The 20,658-nt window shown below is 36.6% G+C and overlaps 2 protein-coding genes across 2 annotated transcripts; one reads left to right on the forward strand and one right to left on the reverse strand.

The window, feature by feature from the left end:
* Nucleotides 1-1,693: 1,693 nt before the first annotated feature.
* Nucleotides 1,694-12,084, reverse strand: LOC117316166. Its single transcript, XM_033870676.1, is given in 5 exon segments — nucleotides 1,694-2,236; nucleotides 4,600-4,749; nucleotides 5,347-5,458; nucleotides 5,460-6,241; nucleotides 12,009-12,084. Coding segments are annotated over 4 exon segments (1,212 nt in total). The 5' UTR covers nucleotides 6,210-6,241; nucleotides 12,009-12,084; the 3' UTR covers nucleotides 1,694-2,036.
* A 98-nt stretch (nucleotides 12,085-12,182) lies between these two features.
* On the forward strand, nucleotides 12,183-18,931 carry LOC117316634 (Golgi SNAP receptor complex member 2-like). Its single transcript, XM_033871313.1, has 2 exons — nucleotides 12,183-12,599; nucleotides 16,760-18,931. The coding sequence occupies exons 1-2, from the start codon at nucleotides 12,328-12,330 to the stop codon at nucleotides 17,130-17,132; spliced, it is 645 nt and encodes a 214-aa protein (XP_033727204.1). The 5' UTR covers nucleotides 12,183-12,327; the 3' UTR covers nucleotides 17,133-18,931.
* Nucleotides 18,932-20,658: the final 1,727 nt, after the last annotated feature.

The following is a 20,658-nucleotide window of genomic DNA, read 5'->3' on the forward strand; positions in this document are numbered from 1 at the left end:
TAAGTCTTACTAGTCTGTGTAAATTCAGAAGAAACCTCTAGTACTTTTCAAACAAGGGAAACCTATATATGAAATCTAAGATTTAGGCACCAAGGAGAACCTATATATGGAATTTGAGAAAGATTCCTTCAGTACTTTCTGAGAAATAGCGATAACAAACTTCAATTGTCAAAATCCAAGATGGCTGCCTGTCGGCCATGTTGTTTTCTGATTGGTCTCAAAATGCAATATGCATAACTAGGCACCAAGGGGAACCTACATATGAAATTTGAGAATGATCCCTTCAGTACTTCCTGCAGAAATAGTGATAACAAACTTCATTTGTCAAAATCAAAGATGGCTGCCTGTCGGCCATCTTGTTTTCTGATTGGTCTCAAAATGCAATATGCATAACTAGGCACTAAGGGGAACCTACATATGAAATTTGAGGAAGATCCCTTCTGTACTTTCTCAGAAATAGCGATAACAAACTTCAATGGTCAAAATCCAAGATGGCTGCCTGTCGGCCATGTTGTTTTCCGATCGGTCCCAAAATGCAATATGCATAATTAGGCACCAAGGGGAACCTACATATGTAATTTGAGAAAGATCCCTTCAGTACTTTCTCAGAAATAGCGATAACAAACTTCAATGGTCAAAATCCAAGATGGCTGCCTGTCGGCCATTTTGTTTTCCGATCGGTCCCAAAATGCAATATGCATAACTAGGCACCAAGAGGAACCTACATATGAAATTTGAGAAAGATCCCTTCAGTACTTTCTCAGAAATAGCGATAACAAACTTCAATGGTCAAAATCCAAGATGGCTGCCTGTCGGCCATCTTGTTTTTCGATCGGTCCCAACATGCAATATGCATAACTAGGCACCAAGGGGAACCTACATATGAAATTTGAGAAAGATCCCTTCAGTACTTTCTCAGAAATAGCGATAACAAACTTCAATGGTCAAAATCCAAGATGGCTGCCTGTCGGCCATCTTGTTTTCCGATCGGTCCCAAAATGCAATATGCATAACTAGGCACCAAGGGGAACCTACATATGAAATTTGAGAAAGATCCCTTCAGTACTTTCTCAGAAATAGCGATAACAAACTTCAATTGTCAAAATCCAAGATGGCTGCCTGTCGGCCATGTTGTTTTTCGATCGGTCCCAAAATGCAATATGCATAACTAGGCACCAAGAGGAACCTACATATGAAATTTGAGAAAGATCCCTTCAGTACTTTCTCAGAAATAGCGATAACAAACTTCAATGGTCAAAATCCAAGATGGCTGCCTGTCGGCCATCTTGTTTTCCGATCGGTCCCAAAATGCAATATGCATAACTAGGCACCAAGGGGAACCTACATATGAAATTTGAGAAAGATCCCTTCAGTACTTTCTCAGAAATAGCGATAACAAACTTCAATTGTCAAAATCCAAGATGGCTGCCTGTCGGCCATGTTGTTTTCTGATTGGTCCCAAAATGCAATATGCATAACTAGGCACCAAGGGGAACCTACATATGAAGTTTGAGAAAGATCTCTTCAGTACTTTCTGAGGATTAGCGATAACAAGAATTGTTTACGGACGGACGGAGGGACGGACGGAGGGACGGACGACGGACCACGGACGCAGGGCGATTTGAATAGCCCACCATCTGATGATGGTGGGCTAAAAATCTTAAATGTTTACCTGTTAATTGTTATTACGTGAACTTTTGGGTTAAAAATCAATCGGAATTACGAAATTAATATCAACATTTCTTATTGATAGCTACCTATCAGGCTACATATCTATTTTCTCGCTTCATAACATACTGGCCAATCAGTGGCTGTCAGATATTTTATCCTTGGCTCAACTTTCTATACACAGGGGCTGTTTCAAAAATCTATTTTTTCAATTGGTTGGTTGTTCCCTATAGGCTTTCAAAATTTGGAATCTTTCCTTAATTTCATCTTAAGCATTGCTACAGAATAGGTCTTAAGAAATTTCATCCATATTAATTTCAAAATCAATAAATTTGCAGATTGTAAGAACATTATGAAAGAAAAAATTTTCAGTAAAGATACTGACTAGATTGTAAAAATATTTGAGATGGCAGACTAACCTGTCGGGTCCACTCCTGGATTTCAGCTCCCTTAAGGGGCCCCTGAACGCTGCCATCACGCCGGACATAGACATCTCCACAGGTGGCATACAGTACATCTGTGTCCTCAAGGTCCTTCATGCTCACCTCCAACACAAACAGGGGCGGCTCTGTAACAGATGACATTTGGTACTGAACACTAAGTCTACTACATTTATATTCTCGCCACACAAAGAGGAACACTCTGTAACGGATGACATTTGGTACTGAAGACTAAGTCTAATACATTTATATTCTCGCCACACAAAGAGGAACACTCTGTAACAGATGACATTTGGTACTGAACACTAAGTCTAATACATTTATTGTATTCTTGTAACACAAACAGGGGCGGCTCTGTAACAGATGACATTTGGTACTGAACACTAAGTCTACTACATTTATATTCTTGCCACACAAACAGGGGTGGCTCTGTAACGGATGACATTTGGTACTGAACACTAAGTCTACTACATTTATATTCTTGCCACACAAAGAGGGGCGTCTCTGTAACGGATGACATTTGGTACTGAACACCAAGTCTAATACATTTATTGTATTCTCGTAACACAAACAGGAACGGCTCTGTAACAGATGACATTTGGTACTGAAGACTAAAATACATTTATATTCTTGCCACACAAACAGGGGTGGCTCTGTAACGGATGACATTTGGTACTGAACACTATAAGTCTAATACATTTATATTCTCGTAACACAAACAGGAACGGCTCTGTAACGGATGACATTTGGTACTGAACACTAAGTCTACTACATTTATTGTATCCTAGATACTTCAGGGATTATGTTAACTTTCACTTTCTACACCCTTGGAATATTTCACGGAAAACCTAACATGAATAGCCATTTGATTATTTTCAGGAAAATAAGTTAAGGCATTTCATTTGAAGATTAAAAAAAGAGTAACAAAAAACTTCAAACCTAGTCACTTTAATATCATATCGACCTCGAGATTCGTCTGATAAACATCAAAGTGCAACACTAATCTTTTTGTTTTATCCACAAGATGGCGGTGACGGAGCCTTCAATTTTGCCACGATATATTCCAGGGGTGTAGAGAGCGAAAGTGAACATATTCCTCAAGTATCAAGGATAGTGACAGGTATAGTACCTTTTTAATTCATTTCTCTCTTCTAATATGAGTTTGTATTTCTATCATGCCTTTGTAGCATGAATCGAGAGTTCTGAGTTGGTGACAGATGAAACTTGAAACACTTAATTTTGTGTATCTTAATGGGTTTTAATACTGTACTTGTACATTAACTTATTTCAAATTAGCATTTGTAAGGTTTGGTTTGGTTTGGTTTTATTTGTTTAACGTCCTATTAACAGCTAAGGTCATTAAGGCAATTATTTGAATGCATTATGTAGGAAACAAAGAGTACTGTCGGATGGAACAATATACGCCTGTCAAATGTTATTTACACCAAATACATGAAGTGTTATATACTATCCTGCATTGAAATAAGATTCGCATCTGAAACCCATATCTGTCAGTACAAAGTACATGTATATACATATTTAATTTTCTTACATTTTGGAGAATACCAGTTATCAGCAATTACTAAAATAGTCTCCAACTCATTTAAGACAACTTGATAACATGCTTATAAAGCCTCCCAAGTTTCAAAGAAATCAGTCTAAAGGACAAAATTCAAATACTGCAATAAACAAAGAAAAATCACTTTTGCAAAAACAGTCGAATCTCAATGCTATTCAGGGAAAAACTATATATCATTGTTATATATCTTACCATGTTTCAAAGAGATCATGTCAGTCAATAAATGTAGGAGATTACTGGACAAAAAAAGTTTACGTCGACTGGGCCAAGCAGACGGATGGACAATCCTGTACCATACAGGGCTTTTTTTAATGAGACAAAAAGGCCAGTGAGAAAAAAAGCCTGCCATAACACTGCAGTCAAAAACAAAATTATGAAAATGCAATGACCTTACTAGGGCTTGAATAAATAAAATAAAATTATCTTGGATAGATCATTCTTATCTGAGAAATTTATGGTATTTATGTTAAAATATTTTTAAGTAACCCAAAGGAGGTAGCTTGGGTTATTTTATATTACATGCCATTGGACACTGACAAAGTAACGACATGAAATTTTGATAATTTACAACCATTTTCAAAATCTGAATGATCATGGACTGTTAATTAAGAACGGTAGATACTAACAAATCAAAATAGTCAAGATTTTTTTAAAGGCAGCATATCAAGCTCTGGAAAAATAATTATACAGAAAACAGGAGAAAGTGGACTTTGAACTACATGTAGGATACAGAAGGAAGTATAAATGGTCTCCAATGAAACAAAGGCAATAAATGAAAATGGAAATTCTCAATTTGATTTGGTTTTCACATAAATATACACAATGTCATTATCATGATGTGTAAAATGAATAATATACAAAATAAGACCAAACCAAATTTAGGTAAAGCATTTCCATCAGCAGAGAACTTACCAGATGGTAAAGCATTGGCGAGGACTGGAACAAACTCGACTGTGTACATATTTGGAAAGATGGCAGGGTTTATAGTTTTAATAGCCATGTCAATGTCGAGTCTGGCCTTGTCCTCCTGTGGTTGGCTACACTCCACACCTTTTACGTGACCTGTCAGCATCAACAAAATGGTCAGGAAATTACGTACAATATATAGCCAGAAAGTGCAATATCTCTTTATCGTCCACGGATGCCATCTTCAGAACTATCTTTCTGGAGGCTTTTTTGGAGCTATATAATGAGTCCCATCACTAACTGAAATTATTCCTATCTAAAGAAATTTCCAATTTACAGTTTACTAATTATGAAAATTTCTTTCCAAACCCACTATATTTCTTCCTAAAATGAGGCAAACCAGTGAAAGGGAAGGCCAGATCTTGAATGTTTCATTAAATAAGAGGCTCAAAGGGCCTGATTGTATCACTTAATTTAATATTCTACAGCTCACTTAGTGAAGACTTTGTTGGAGGATTTAATTCAAGAGAATTTCAATATCTATTAAACAATTTAAGTCATGAGTGTGGCTCTCAAATCAATACACGCAAAGTTTACATTGCCCTTTGCCCAAAAGACAGATAAGTTAAAAATATTTGTAATTTTTATCTTTTAATAACAAATTACATATGAACTGAATTTTGTAATACTTTACAATGTATGGGGCAAACAGAATTCTGGTCAAGTTAGCATCAGTCTGTATGAAATACTTACCTGTGTCACTGACCCCAATCATCAAAGTACCAGCCTCTCTGCTATTGAGGAAACCACACACATATTTTCCAACATCCTTGTTCAGTTGCTTCTTTATATAGTTACCAGAGCCCTAGTTTATACTCTCTACTTCGTGTCTCTGTGCCTAAATACTGATCAAAGGTGTAGTGTCGACCGGTCGGCTGTACAAGACCTGTGGTCGAGGTAGCGGTAGGTGACGCCTTGACCGGACACCCAGTCATGGATGTTGAGGTTGAGCAGTGATTCTCACTTAGACTCAAGTTTGCTACACCGGCTCTTGCTGTTTCCTGCCCCTCTGTACTGCTTGTTGCAGTCTTTGGTTTTAAATGTTTTGGAGGATTCGTCTTTTCTCCTTCCTTTTCAGTCTGTTTAGCCTTTTTATCATTGGTTGAAATTGTCTCTCCAGTCTGTTTGACAGTAGGTTGTGATTTGGTATCTTTGTTGTCTTTTCCCACTGCGTTATTGTTCCTAGAACCAGATAAGGAATGCTCATCCCCATGTTCGTCTGCTTTAGGCTTCTTACTTTTCCTTGGCTTCTTCACTTTTTTATAATCAACAGTTAGCGACTCGTATGGCTGTACTATGTAAGTGAAGTTATAACGAAGATTACGACGGTTTTCCCAGGAGGCAAGCTCCTCCAGGGTTTCTGAAGCCTCGCCCTCATCGTGCAGATCTACAAATGCGAACCAGGCCTGCTTGCCCTTCTTAATATCAATATCATTCCAGTCCACAACAACACCAATATAGTTACAAAAGAGCTCCAACAGGTTGTTTTTCAGTTCTATCAGAGGCAGGTCCCGACGCAGGTTCCCCAGGTACAGAATGTTTTTATCCTTTCCCATTGTTGTTGTATCACCCTACATACATCGTCAACCTGAAACAGGTAAAAAATAATTCAATATTACAATGACCTATTGTTGTATTATTTTACAGTAGTTTTGCTGATATACAAAAGGATGTAATATATATTTGCAATCATGAAAACTCTTATGAAACTATCTACTTTTGGGCCCCACTTAAATGAAGGACTTTTCTTAATATCACTATCCATATGGCATCTAGATGTATATTTCAATATTTTTAATTCACTTATAAAACAATTCTGGGTATGATGAAAATGACTGCATAAAAACAATTGATGTTGTCTCCTGTATCGAACACTCCCTTGGTGGGAGGTCTCCCACTTTGGTATCTCTAGAGGGTGGCAACCTTGCCTACCCACTTATAATTTACTCACTAACTTTTGGACTGGCCACCTATAATCCCACTAATAATAACTTTTGGACTGGCCACCTATAAACCCACTAATTATAACTTTTGGGCTGGCCACCTATAAACCCACTAATAATAACTTTTGGGCTGGCCACCTATAAACCCACTAATTATAACTTTGGGGCTGGCCACCTATAAACCCACTAATGATAACTTTGGGGCTGGCCACCTATAAACCCACTAATAATAACTTTGGGGCTGGCCACCTATAAACCCACTAATGATAACTTTGGGGCTGGCCACCTATAAACCCACTAATGATAACTTTGGGGCTGGCCACCTATAAACCCACTAATAATAACTTTTGGGCTGGCCACCTATAAACCCACTAATGATAACTTTGGGGCTGGCCACCTATAAACCCACTAATTATAACTTTTGGGCTGGCCACCTATAAACCCACTAATGATAACTTTGGGGCTGGCCACCTATAAACCCACTAATTATAACTTTTGGGCTGGCCACCTATAAACCCACTAATTATAACTTTTGGGCTGGCCACCTATAAACCCACTAATTATAACTTTTGGGCTGGCCACCTATAAACCCACTAATTATAACTTTTGGGCTGGCCACCTATAAACCCACTAATAATAACTTTTGGACTGGCCACCTATAAACCCACTAATTATAACTTTTGGGCTACCGTAATTTCCTGCCCCGGCCCCTGTGAAATCCGAATCCTTGTCTATTTCGGCTTTATACTTTGGTCCTGGCATTTCCCCTAATAAATTATAGTAGATAAAACCTGTAGAATCTGGAACCTGTCTATTCTGAAAACTGGTGTTGTTTAATTGACCATGGTATAAGTATACGTCTAAAATCAACCATCATGTTTTCTCAACAAGCAACTATCTAAACAAACACTTTGAAGACTTTCAAAATTACCGATTACTCAGGGTAAAGACCATGTCACTGCTTGAAGTGCCCAATGGTGTTATTTACCTGTAATTTTAATTGGCATCTTGACATGGTTGACTATTTACCACTCCGAAAGGATTACCGTTACATATTGTGAATACTTCTCAAATGTTCCTAAAAACATAAAGCACACAAGGGTGCATTTCAAGCGTCCAGTTGATACAGACCTAAGTATGCCCGTATGTTGATACTGAGAACGACTCAGAATATGTAAAACGTTTTACATGTCACATGTGCCTAGCGAGGCAGTGATAGAAACTGAGCTGCCTTACTCAAGAGACTAGGAAAACGATTTGGTCAGTGACTAATAAGATGGTAAAATCCTCGAGGAAAAATACCAACAACGACTGTATTGCTGATTCATACACTGTTCCGGCATGGACATGGAGATATGTTCACACAGCTACATTTATTAGATTATTAAATCTGTTATTATCGTTTGCAATTAACAAAGAGATTGGTATTTCCCATCTGTAACGGACTTAAACCCTTTTTTTTGTTATAATGCACTTTGAAAATTAAACATCCAGATCGTAGAACGACTGACTTTTCCTCTGTTGTAGTAAGTAATTCAACAGTCGGGGTGTACATTTTCTTTGTTTTAAATTAGTCAAACCCATTCTCAGATGTTGATTATTACCGATCTCTATAAACCGGATACCTGTGTAAACTGGCCAAATAGTCTGGTCCCAGTGACATCCTGTTTAGACAGGTTATATATGTATCATTAAAACTATATATATAAACTTATCAATGATTATGCACGAGTATTAACGCATTGAAATCAGTTACTTCATCTGCTGTTTCAACACAAATGGAACCGTATGGTCGCCTGTATTCAAATAAAAAGTCAGGAAAACCATTACAGCCTATTAATGGTTCTCAATGTTAATACCTGAAAAGGTTGCTTTTATAACAGAAGAGAGAAAACTTGGTAGATACAAACTCAGAGCTGTAGCCACATGAGCTTGTTACAATTGATCAGTAAAAATTACATTGTAAATTTATATACAGTGGTGCCTCGATAATCAGGACACCTTTGCTCCCAGCCCATACCGTCCGGATTACGGGTTTCCAGACTGCCGAATTTCGTCGACTTTGCAAATAAATATGTCGCGAAAGACATATTTCCCTTGATTATATACACTTGGAAATGTTTACACACTTCATAAATGATTTGGTATATTTTTTTTAATATAAATATTAACATATGTTTGTTATATGATTCTTGTTTCGGTCTACGTTTCTTTCTTTCTAAAATTGGAAATAAACAATATTTTAAGAGGAACATCTTTAAGTGAAAGTTGTTCTATTTTTAGTTACCTATTACGGAGCGGCTTCCGTATAGCGACGATGATGAAGAAATATATGTTTAAACCAACATTTCTGAATAATACTGTAACACAGTATTTTTTTTCTCACAGAACTGTTTTAACGAATAAGTTAAGTCAGCCATGGTGACCTACAAACAACACAGGTGCGTACAAAACACACATGTGCCAAGTACCACTACTGTACATACAATCTGATTTTTAAAAAAGTAATTTTACGTAAGATGAAGACCCTGCAGAATGTTAAAATAGCACAAAGGTTTTGTCCACATTTTATGATTTTTACATACTAGGTTAAAAACATAAAATTAACGACTATGTTTCGTGATTTTTACGGGGGTTAAAAAACCTTAAATAAAAGACTTGCCAACAGTCAATGTTTTTTTATACAAGCCAATGTCTTTGTGAAAGACCGTCAATTTAAACAATATCTAAGTTTCGTTCAGTGTGAATTCAATTACAGATGTTCTTTCCGTATATTACTTATGATAGATAATAATCATATCTTGGTTACATATGTTACTTTTTGGATTTGTATGTACTAACAACAGAATAACATTTGATGATATCATAGCTAAAGTATCATCTGGTTTACATTTGCAACAAAAAAAAAGTCTATAATACGTTAATTCGCTGCATAGAAAAGCTTAGTACAAAAACCGAGCTGCAAAGGTAAATGCCTTGGGCTAAGACCTTGCAGCGGTTGCTATGACTACTCAGTGTTGTCAAGCGAGCTAGCTGTTCAGATGTCGACATGGGTGACTGATCCAGACTTTTTTTCTCCACGTGGCGAGAAAAAACGTCCAGATTACTGCCGGAATTTTACTAATAGAATAATATTCCATTCACAAAATGGAGTTCTGGATTCGGAATCTGTTCCGGGACATTTACATCCAGATTGTGAGTTTTTCGGACTATCGTTGTCCGGATTATCACAGGTCCACTGTATTGAAATCCAGCATCAGGGATAAATAAAGTATGATTTGATATTGTCCAGTTGTTTGAAATTCTGACAGTAAATTGAGATATGCATCATATGATAAATATGGCTAAGGCTATCTTTCATATTAATTAGTTACTTTTATGATATACTGTACTTCAAGAATATGGATGTGATGAGAGTGTTAAAATTAATGAGATTCAAATTAGTGAGGTTCAGACCACTCTCCCCAAGAATCAAGGTTCGAGATGTGCTGGCATTAAGCTAAAGGAATGATGTCTGTTGGGTTAATTATTTCTCTAACATTATGGCATGTTGGTTTTCCCATGTGGGTTTTCTTACAACATCCAAAATCACATTTGTTTCCTTAGTAAAGATAGTTTTTTGATAGCTGACCTTGTAAATTACACTTTATGGCTTATTTTTGCTGATCAAAAGAAACATTAAGTTTCTTTGGACACAAGTTTGACAGACAAGTGTTCGAAGAGTATAAGCCAAGACAATCCAAAAACATCAATATACAAAATCAAAAACACCAATGAGGAAGTCCATATCCAAAAAGTCCAATACGAAACAGACCTTGGAGTAAAAATAGACGATAAACTAAGCTTTTCAGGACATTCCAACTCATCAGCAGCAAAGGCAAACCAGATAATGGGAGTAATTTTCAGGACCTTTACTCACATGGACCCAGCAATATTTACCACACTATATAAAACATTGGTGAGACCCCACCTGGAGTATGCGACATCTGTTTGGTCCCCATTCCTCCAAAAGGATAAAAATACGCTAGAAAATGTACAAAGAAGGGCTACAAAACGGGTACCGACCCTTAAGGATCTACCTTATGAGCTTCGCCTGAGGACATTAGGACTACCTACGCTGGAGTACAGGCGCAAACGTTCTGACCTGATTCAACTCTATAAAATTATAAATAATATTGATCACATAGATTCAAGCAGAATGTTTTGTCAACGCAATTACACAGCTACCAGAGGTAATGTCAACAAACTGTTCAAAAAGCAGTTCCTCCTTAATACAAGCAAAAACACATTTTCAAACCGTGTTGTCAACCTTTGGAACGGACTACCAGATGATGTGGTGACCGCAAGAACTGTCAATAGCTTCAAGACCAAGCTCAATAGTCATTGGAAGAACAACAATGATAAGTTCTCCTAAATGGAAACAGTAGTGTAATCCCAGTATCCCATTTTTGGTTGTCTGTACTGGGCATCTTGGTTACCCTATGAACATTCTATAGATCTAGTAGCCAAGTACAAGCACAAGTACAGTGTTTTTAAACAAAATTGTTGTGTAAATAAACTAATTATTGATTCCTTGTCCAAGTTGTGTGGGGATTGCTCCGCCACTTGACAAATAATCAGAAATCGACTATCAAAATAACATCCACAAGTTAACAAACGCTAATGTGTATGTATATCACTTACACTATGAGACACCCCCTATGTATATATACCTATTAATAATGTCAAATTATTGATCTTTTAAATGTAAATAACATTTAGTAAATCGTGCGCGTGCAACCGGGACTCAAAGTCGGTGTAGGGGGAAAAAAAGTTCCCAATCAGCACCAACATGATATTTAGAAAAACAATTGATGCCTCTATACAAGATGTAAAACTTACTTCGAGGCCCTTATACCAGCGAATCTGTCTGCCAAAATGTAGCATGTCTGGTAATGGTGGCCAGCAGAAACTCAAGACTAGGTTTTATTACCCAATGAGCCAAAACTTCTGTGTACTTTTGAAAGATTTATATTTAATGACTAAACAATTATGAAAGGATAGTATCGTAAAGTATATTTCCTGTACATGAACACATTTTTTACAGTTAAATATTAATTATAGAAATTATCCAGTCTATTTTTGAATATTTAAAACTGTTATTAATAGTTCGGTAGATATGGCACTATTGATAATGGCAAATGTCAAAAGCAACTATGTTTAGGATACATATATACATTCAACCACGACAGGTAAAAAATGTTTGCAAATAAATGCGAGTCAATCTCGCCATCGAGCTATGTAGATCTAATAAATCTTGAAAGCGTGCTGTCAGTGAGTTTAGTAGATATATGACATCGATTGATACTGTGCAAAAATTGTTGGATATGTCCAATTACATTATAAAAACACACTTGTCAATGCATTATTTACCTTTCACACATTGAATTAGCTCAAATATTATGAAATATGTTTCCACAGCATGCATGTAAACAACCGGAAGTGTGGTCATGCAAAGTGAATAATATAATCATGCGCATCAAAACGCTTAACAATAAGGAGAAAATACTCAAAAATGTTGAGCGTAAAATTGACATTGATTTTTGGATTTTGGCCTGGAAGCCAGACTGACACGTCGGTTCAATTTGTATCACCCATCATATGGCCGTATTTTTCTGACACTGGAATGGTGAATTTTGGACAAAACTGACCACAGACATTATCGTTAGAAGAAAGAGTGAAAACAGATACAATGGAATCACTGTATCACCAAACAAATAAATTAATTCAGGAAGTTCAAAGCGACCTGGGGAAAGTGGAAAAGAATGTTGGTGATCATGTTCACTTGATAGAAAACGAAATACAGGCTCACATCGACCATATCGTCAGTAACTGTGAGCGCCTTGAGATCCTGGTCAACAAGGAACCTCCAACACGTCGTGCACATGCTAAAATGAGAGTTGACCAGCTGAAGTACGACTGTCAGCACATACAGGCCGCCCTACGTCAGATTCAACACAAACGGTGGGCAAAATATCACGTTCTTAAATTGGTATTAACCAATCAGATATCTGCTATGATCATTAATTGGTTGACCCTATCATGTGATATCATGAAGTTTTACAATGGTAAAATACAAAAAGATAGTGCTAATTAATGTAACAGAGAGCAGGATTAATTTAATTTAAATCCCTGCCTCCGCTAGGGATCGAACCCGGGACCTCTGACTTACTAGTCTTACGCTCAACCGATAGAGCTAAAGAGAAGATCTCTCTAGCTGAACGGTATATTGCGGCTAGTATTTACCAGGGTTACATACTCCCCCTCCAGGAAAGAACTCGTCCTCGAGTTTCCAGGGGTAACATCGATGCCTTCACAAGCAGCGACGAGTATCATTCCCGAGTCCCTACATGGGCGCCAATGTAACAGAGGGCAGGATTAATTAAATTTAAATCACTGCCTCCGCTAGGGATCGAACCCGGGACCTCTGACTTACTGGTCTTACGCTCAACCTATAGAGCTAAAGAGAAGATCTCTCTAGCTGAGCGGTATATTGCGGCTAGTATTTACCAGGGTTACATACTCCCCCTCCAGGAAAGAACTCGTCCTCGAGTTTCCAGGGGTAACATCGATGCCTTCACAAGCAGCGACGAGTATCATTCCCGAGTCCCTACATGGGCGCCAATGTAACAGAGCGCAGGATTAATTAAATTTAAATCACTGCCTCCGCTAGGGATCGAACCCGGGACCTCTGAATTACTGGTCTTTAGTTTTGTTTAGTTTAATTTTCCAATACATGATCTCAACATCCTCTACACTGGGTGCCACATTTGAATGTTGTGGATACTGCTTTTTAACTGACCTCTGGTAATGTGTCTAATGATCTAGCCCGAGTTTCCTCTGGCCCGGCCCTGGCACCATGTCTGGTGTAGGGCTACTCTAATAATAAATAGGAAACTTTTGACAGGCTGTCATATGTAACCTCTGATTACCACTGTACATAGGACCTGTTGCATGCTGTGACACACCTAATTAAAAATGTTTAAAAGTTATCATTCTCACATTTATTACAATGTGACCTACCTTATTCTATTTAGCTAAGATAAATACGTATATGCAGTTTCAAAATTTGTGTCCATATTTGAATACAAAAGCCAGTTATTATTATCCTTTCTTGTCGTTTAAGAGTAGGTCCCACTTAAATATACTGCCATACTTATTTTGATTGTGACCTCCCTGGATTATTCCTGGTTTATCCAAATTGGGAGTTGAAATTGACGAAACAATGTGATACATAGTTAAAATTTCATTTACGTTCCTTATTTTATACTAACCGGAAAGGTAATGGCATTTTGGTAACCCAGAATTTAAACACAGTAGGTTGCAAGTGAATTTGTGTGGATTTAATTATATTTAAGAGGTGTCAATCAACAGTTAGTGCATAAATGGATTAATACTTCATCAACAAGTAATCCTATACACATAGTTGTAACATAAGTTATCGTTTTAGATGGTTTATGACACTTTTATGTTGCGCCCCTGGATCAGGACGCTGGCAGCTACAAGAAACATGCGCTGATCCAATATGAGGTCATAATATCCACCAATGTAATCATACTTTATACCTATAGGAGTAATCTAGGGTCAGAGCGCACAGCTAGCTGCTATATGAAAATGTGGATTTTATATGACACCTATCTTACATATATGGATAAATGAGATATTTATTTACCCTCCAAACACCCATTTAGTCCCATATCAATGTTCTATTCCGTCGTATAGACCGTAGCTTTAAGCTGGTCAATCAGAATGAGATGATGGGCTATTCAAATCGCCTTACGTCCATGGTCCGTCAGGACGAACGGCCACGGTTGACTAGAGGGTTGTAGTGTATTGTCTGTCAACTTGTGGGGTGCAATCTAATCTGTTTTTATTTCTGTTCATTCTGTTGCTAAAACTAAAAACCACATGCAAAGTAAGATTTATTGTTGAATTATGGGTAAAAAAAATTCTTTAAAATATATCTCCAAAGATATTTTGATGCAACGAATCTGTGAATGCACCCCATAAGGATGTTGAGTGAGTACGGACATCGGTCCATCTGTCCCTCCTTAAACAATCCTTGTTATAGCTTTTTCTCAGAAAGTACAGGAAGGATCTTTCCAAAATTTCATATGTAAGTTCTCCTTGGTCCCTAGTTATGCATATTGCATTTTGAGACAGCTCGTAAACATGGCCAACAGGTGGCCATCTTGGATTTCAACTATTGAAGTTTGTTACCACTAGATCTCGGAAATAATTTTTTCTTAAATTTGATATGTATAGGTTTCCCTTGGTCCCTAGGTGGGAATATTACAGTTTGGGATCGATCAGAGAACAACATGGCAAACAGGCAGCCATCTTGGATTTTGACAATTGAAGTTTTTTACTGCTAGATCAATATCTCTGAAAGTGCTGAAGGGATCTTTCTCAAATTTTATATGTAGGTCTCCTTGCTCCCTAGTTATGCATTTTGGTTTTTGGAATGATCAGAGAACAGTCTTTCATTTGACTGATATGGATGATTCAATGGTGGGCGCCAATATCTCTCTGGGATCTCTTGTAAAGAAATCTGGGACATTTCTGTTATATACACTGTTTGTTACTTTCTCTAAGACTATTTCTCCTCTTGTGGGTCTTTTCAGCACTTCTGAATATGAGAGATCCCTGAACCCTGGTAGCTGTTTCGTTGCCCTTCTCTGAACCCCCTTCCATCATATCAATATGCTTAACCGTATGTTGGTACCAACCTGAATTCACAAGCTCTAACAGGAGATATAAATATAGGAAAGTAAATTCATTCATGTATTGAAAGGTTTGTTTATTACAGTGAACAGGGAGTGTGCCTTTTTAACCTGTACCGTGTATGCTTATTTTGTCTCCAAAAGTAAGAACATTATCTATAACTACTCCAGGATCCTTCAGAGGGCATGATACATCTTCTAATTCTTCATCATTTAAGTAATAGGTTCATTCTCCTAGTGTATGAACTTTTTGTACATACATTTCTCACTGGATGGAACCTCAATAACCATTCATCTCTCCAGAGAGTCTTTGTATATCTACTTGGAGATCCAGAGTGTCTATATTTAATTTTAAAATTCTTATACCTCACAATCTGGTGTGATAATGAACGGATTCAGAGATGCAGGCATCTCCAAAGTTCTTGATTTGTAACAAGTACTGGTATAGTGCAATCCCTGTATACATATATATGTACATTGAAGCGTGTGGCTGTGGTACGCACAGTTTGATGTACGATGTATATTGTGTACTGCGTGTTGTATACATTTGGATTGTCAATAAATATCATTGCTTAGTTTTTGTGTCGTATATGAAAATTATTTGCTGTGTAAAGGCTAAAAATGAAATACGCTAAAAATAAAACATGATGATATGTACAGGAAACGCGAAATTTGGCATACGCTAAAAAAAATCTGATGTACGGTATTACTCTGTACAATTTAGTATCATCAGCAAACAGGTAGCCCATAGATCTAGAGTTGATATTGATAAACAATACAAACAAAAGGGTCCCAAGGCAACTCTTTAGGTAAACTGGACATTACTATGGACCAATATGAATAATCTCCTTTTAGACATACCATTTGTTCTCTGTTGGAAACAAAGATTGCCATCCAGTCAATAATCTCTTTGCTGAACCTGGATGATGACCATATATTTTACATAGATTATTTTATTGAGAATTACAATTTTAGATTCTTTTAATATCAATATCTATACCCGTTAATACAAAATTAATTCAATATAAAAATTAATAAATAAATAAATAAATGTGTTACACCTTAAAAGCACATCATATCTTATATTTTGAAAGAAAACAATAACTGTGTGTTAAATAAATTTTAATTCTGTAAAATGTTGCTTCCTTGCTGATCTGTCATTTAACTTATTATGTAAAGGATGGTTTCCTAGAGAGAACTTTTCTAATGTAAATGGTTTCAATAAGTGCACAATCTTATTCTTGTTTTCTTTGATATAAATATCATACTGTTAAATTTCTGCCATATGTTTACAGAATTTTGTTGACATTTTAAATAGATATAATTATATATACCAATAGGTAGAATTTCTTAGTGATTTTGTCTGTGTTCCATACATCTGTTCTAATTTTCTATTTCCAGTTACGTGAAGGAAGAAGAGGAAAGAGAGAGAGAAGCACTTCTCACACGCACATTCACCACTAATGATCAAGACCGTGACACGTCTATCCAGATAGATGCTGGAATAGCCCACAATGAACGGCTCCGGAGTTCACACCGTGATATAGATAACATGCTAGGTTCTGGAAACAGCATTATAGACAATCTTCGGGACCAGCGAATCACTCTGAAAGGTGCACACAAAAAGATGTTAGATGTCGCTAATGTATTAGGACTCAGTAATACAGTAATGAGACTTATTGAGAAACGTAGCTACCAAGACAAATACATTCTGTTTGGTGGTATGATTATAACTTGTTTCATTATGTATCTGGTGTGGAGTTATCTAACCTGACAATATTTCTTTTCTTCTTTTTTTTTTGAAGCATTATGTTAGACAGGATTACCCGTTAGAAGTTATGACAACAAATAAATCAATCAATTAATCAAGTTTTGTTTCGTACAATATCAATTTATTAAAAAAATCAGTGAGTGTACTAACTATATTAGGGGTCGCTTGGAAATGAGGCAGTGCAATGGAAAATAGGGGCAAAGAACATTTTTACTTTGAAATTAAGGGCAGGGCACCGCACCCTGCTAACCGGTTCTAGGCGGAACACTTCAAACTTGTGGTGGAAGAGAAAATAAACATGAATGTCTTCACACAGGTATAGATTCAAATTTTAAAGATTTGAATTTAAAAACAGTTAAAATATTGTGATGACATAATATATGTTTAATTCACAATCATGAGACACTAAACATTAACTATATTTCCATGCTACCCACCCATGAGTTTAGTCCAGGGTTTCCTCCCTATTTCCTGATTTTTTTTATATACTGTATATATATAAATATTATTTTTTTTTGCTGAATGATTTAAGTTAAATAACTCATTGTCACTAAGATATTCTCTGTTATGATTTCAAGTAATTCTCACAAAAATCTATTGTTTGAGTGTTTGCCTGGCAAATCTGGTGCAAGTAAAAGTAATACCGGTTAGGCAGCTCATCTAGACCCAATAGTTTCCTCAAAAATATTACTTTCTGTGTAATTTCCACTTGAAACCTCAATTATATTAGAATTAAGTCAACTCTATGTAACCAAATATATAACTTTTTGTACATGTGATTTAATGTACAGGGACTCGACATTAATTCTCAACCCTACGGTCAGTATAATATATGTGTTTACAAATTAAAGGGTTGAGAATTTGTGCCTGGTCAGTGTTTTTTTTGTCGTTTATCAACTGCCACAGAACATACAAAATTTGGTCTGAAAATAAACAAGTGATTGAGATTGACGAGAAAATGATGATTGCTATTGATAAACAATTTAATGAATACCTGTTAATTGTATCATATTATACACATGTAATGATCAGTTAAAGTAGAGTTTTCCATCATTTTGTCTTCATATGGATAGGGTATTTAGGAGTCCTTTCCAAGTTATGAGAATGTCATATTATATCTTTAGACTTCTTTATCAGAGATACAGTAGAAAGTGCACCAACATGCAGTGAACCTTACAATGATCTTTGAAGCTCACACAACCAATGCGAAATTGTTGAACAGTCATCCTTATTAAAATTAATTGCAAGAATATCTTTACGAAGGAAATTTGCTTTCTTTTTAGATCTCACTTCAAATGTCACATGTGTGTAAAATGAATAAAAAAATCACATTTTGTTATCAATTTTCTTCAATATCAATGTATAAACAATACTAGTTGTAGACCAAAATGAAACTCTATCTGTGAAACAAGTTGGTGTCAGATCCAAGGAAAAAAACTACTAGTGTCAATTATATCGCCAGTGGGTAATTTTTTTTTTTGCTAAAAATAAAAATTCTCTAGACTGTCTAACTAATATTCTAGGTCGATGATGGCTTGAAAAGATGAAAGTTACCTACCCTTAGTCACAGGCATTGAATGTAGAAGTTTCTGTTTTTTATTTGAAATTTAAATTTTGATTTAATTAATCAAGAACTCTGATTGTAGCCATTATTTCTTATTGTAAACCTGTTATATCTATATGTCTGTATACCTCTTGTTTGGTTGACGTTGTTATGGTAACCAGTTTTATAAAAGAAACATGTGCATTATGTTTATTCAAAAACATTTAAAATTATGTCAAAATAAATGTATGAAGGATGATTTTGTTGTAGTTGTTCCCTTTTTGCATAAATTAATTATGATACCAATACAACAATATTATGTCCTAATTCAAATATTATGACCCTCGTCCTGGTTGCTCAAAGGAAATCTTAAGTGAACTATTCCAACTGTCTTTTGTCCATCAGCGTGCATTTTCCATCATGTGTTGTCCATCCATGAACAGTTTACATTTTCTACTTCTCCGAAATTCCCCAGGACCAATTTCAATGAAATTTTGCAGAAGCCTTCAATGGTCAAAGGTCAACCAAATTTTTTACTTATATGGTCCCCACCTCCCAGGGGTCTTATAGGCTGGCCAAAATGTCAAATTGATGGAAATTTCTTAACTTTTCTTATCAATACCACAATATGATAACTACTCAAATACTCTGCAAAGATGGAAAGGTATTAAGGTGTTCATGACCCTGGGGTCACACTTTCCCCCTGGGGAGGGGGTTAACTTAACTATATTTTATAAGGGGGAATTATTTTTGAGCATGATTTGTTTAAATGCCATTGGAAATAATGATACAATCTTATTTAGAATTATCGGTAACCCCCAGGGGCTGATGGTCAGGCCCAAAAAGGGATACCGGTATATATTTACTAAAATATTTCAGAAGTCAAGTGATTGTTCAGACCCATGGGCCTCTTGTAGCACACTATAACTGGGTCAAGGTCATCAATTTGAAGAAACCTGATAATCATTTTCTCTCAGCACAGACAACCTTTTCTCTTACCCTGGACAGGGATATCCACAGTTTTACCGGGGTGAGATTTTCTTATCTCACCCTAGGGAAAAGACAAGCTACACATGCTCTTTTCACGTTCTCAACAATTGCATTTCGTCATGTCAACAATACCATGACGTTACGACAATAGCACAATGACGTCACGTCAAAAATTCAATCATGTCACGTCAACATTTCCTCGCACTGATGTAATGTCAATATTAGATACATAAGAGGGTAAACAGGGTAAGAGAAAAATAATCATTCACCCCCATGGAAGTGAGACAGGGGAATCTCAACCCTCGGGGTAAGATAGTTAAGTTGCCAAACACTCGGGTTGAGATCCCCTTGTCTTGCCCCCAAGAAGTGTAATATTCTATTACTCGTGATGGTATTCCTTCTGTCTTCCCCTCTCTCTGAGCACAACCTCCTCCTGGAGGTATGACACTTCTCAGCCTCTTGCTCTTTCCGAGCTCCTCTAACCTCCCCAAGATTGTACCCCCTCTCTGTCTCCATGCAGACAACCTTCTGATTGCATCACTTCACTAAACTTGAGATATACTTAGCATGTAGATTACCTTACCGATGTTACTGTTAGACAACTACACAATATAGGTGGGACTTGCATGTATCTGCATGAGGTGGAGAGTCACCAGGTGGTCCATTGTCCATGAGGCTCCCAGCTCCAACCTGTACCATCAATCATATTAATGATACCAATCTTCCTTCCTCTTTTCATTACAGCAAGGGCTGCTTCCTTCCTTTTCGTTTTGAGCATATATCTCACAATAGTATACTGTTGTCTTCCATTCTGTCACTTTCATCTGCCATCATTTTTTTTTTTTTTCTTAACTACATGCTGTCCTCACACTTCTCCATTCAAATTATGGTGCTGGAAAAAAAGACAAAGAAAAATAACAAAAAAGTGCAATAATAAAATGTGGCAAAGCATGCAATATGCTTTATTCCTGCTCTGAGATGTATACGTGTACGTTT

The sequence above is a fragment of the Pecten maximus genome, chromosome 18, assembly GCF_902652985.1.
Source record: "Pecten maximus chromosome 18, xPecMax1.1, whole genome shotgun sequence".
Lineage (NCBI taxonomy): Eukaryota > Metazoa > Mollusca > Bivalvia > Pectinida > Pectinidae > Pecten > Pecten maximus.

Coding starts and splice junctions, on each gene's coding strand:
- LOC117316634 (XM_033871313.1), top strand. CDS start 12,328: ATGGAATCACTGTATCACCAAACAAATAAATTAATTCAGGAAGTTCAA. Junction 12,600..16,759: donor CGTCAGATTCAACACAAACG/GTGGGCAAAATA, acceptor TTCTATTTCCAG/TTACGTGAAGGAAGAAGAGG.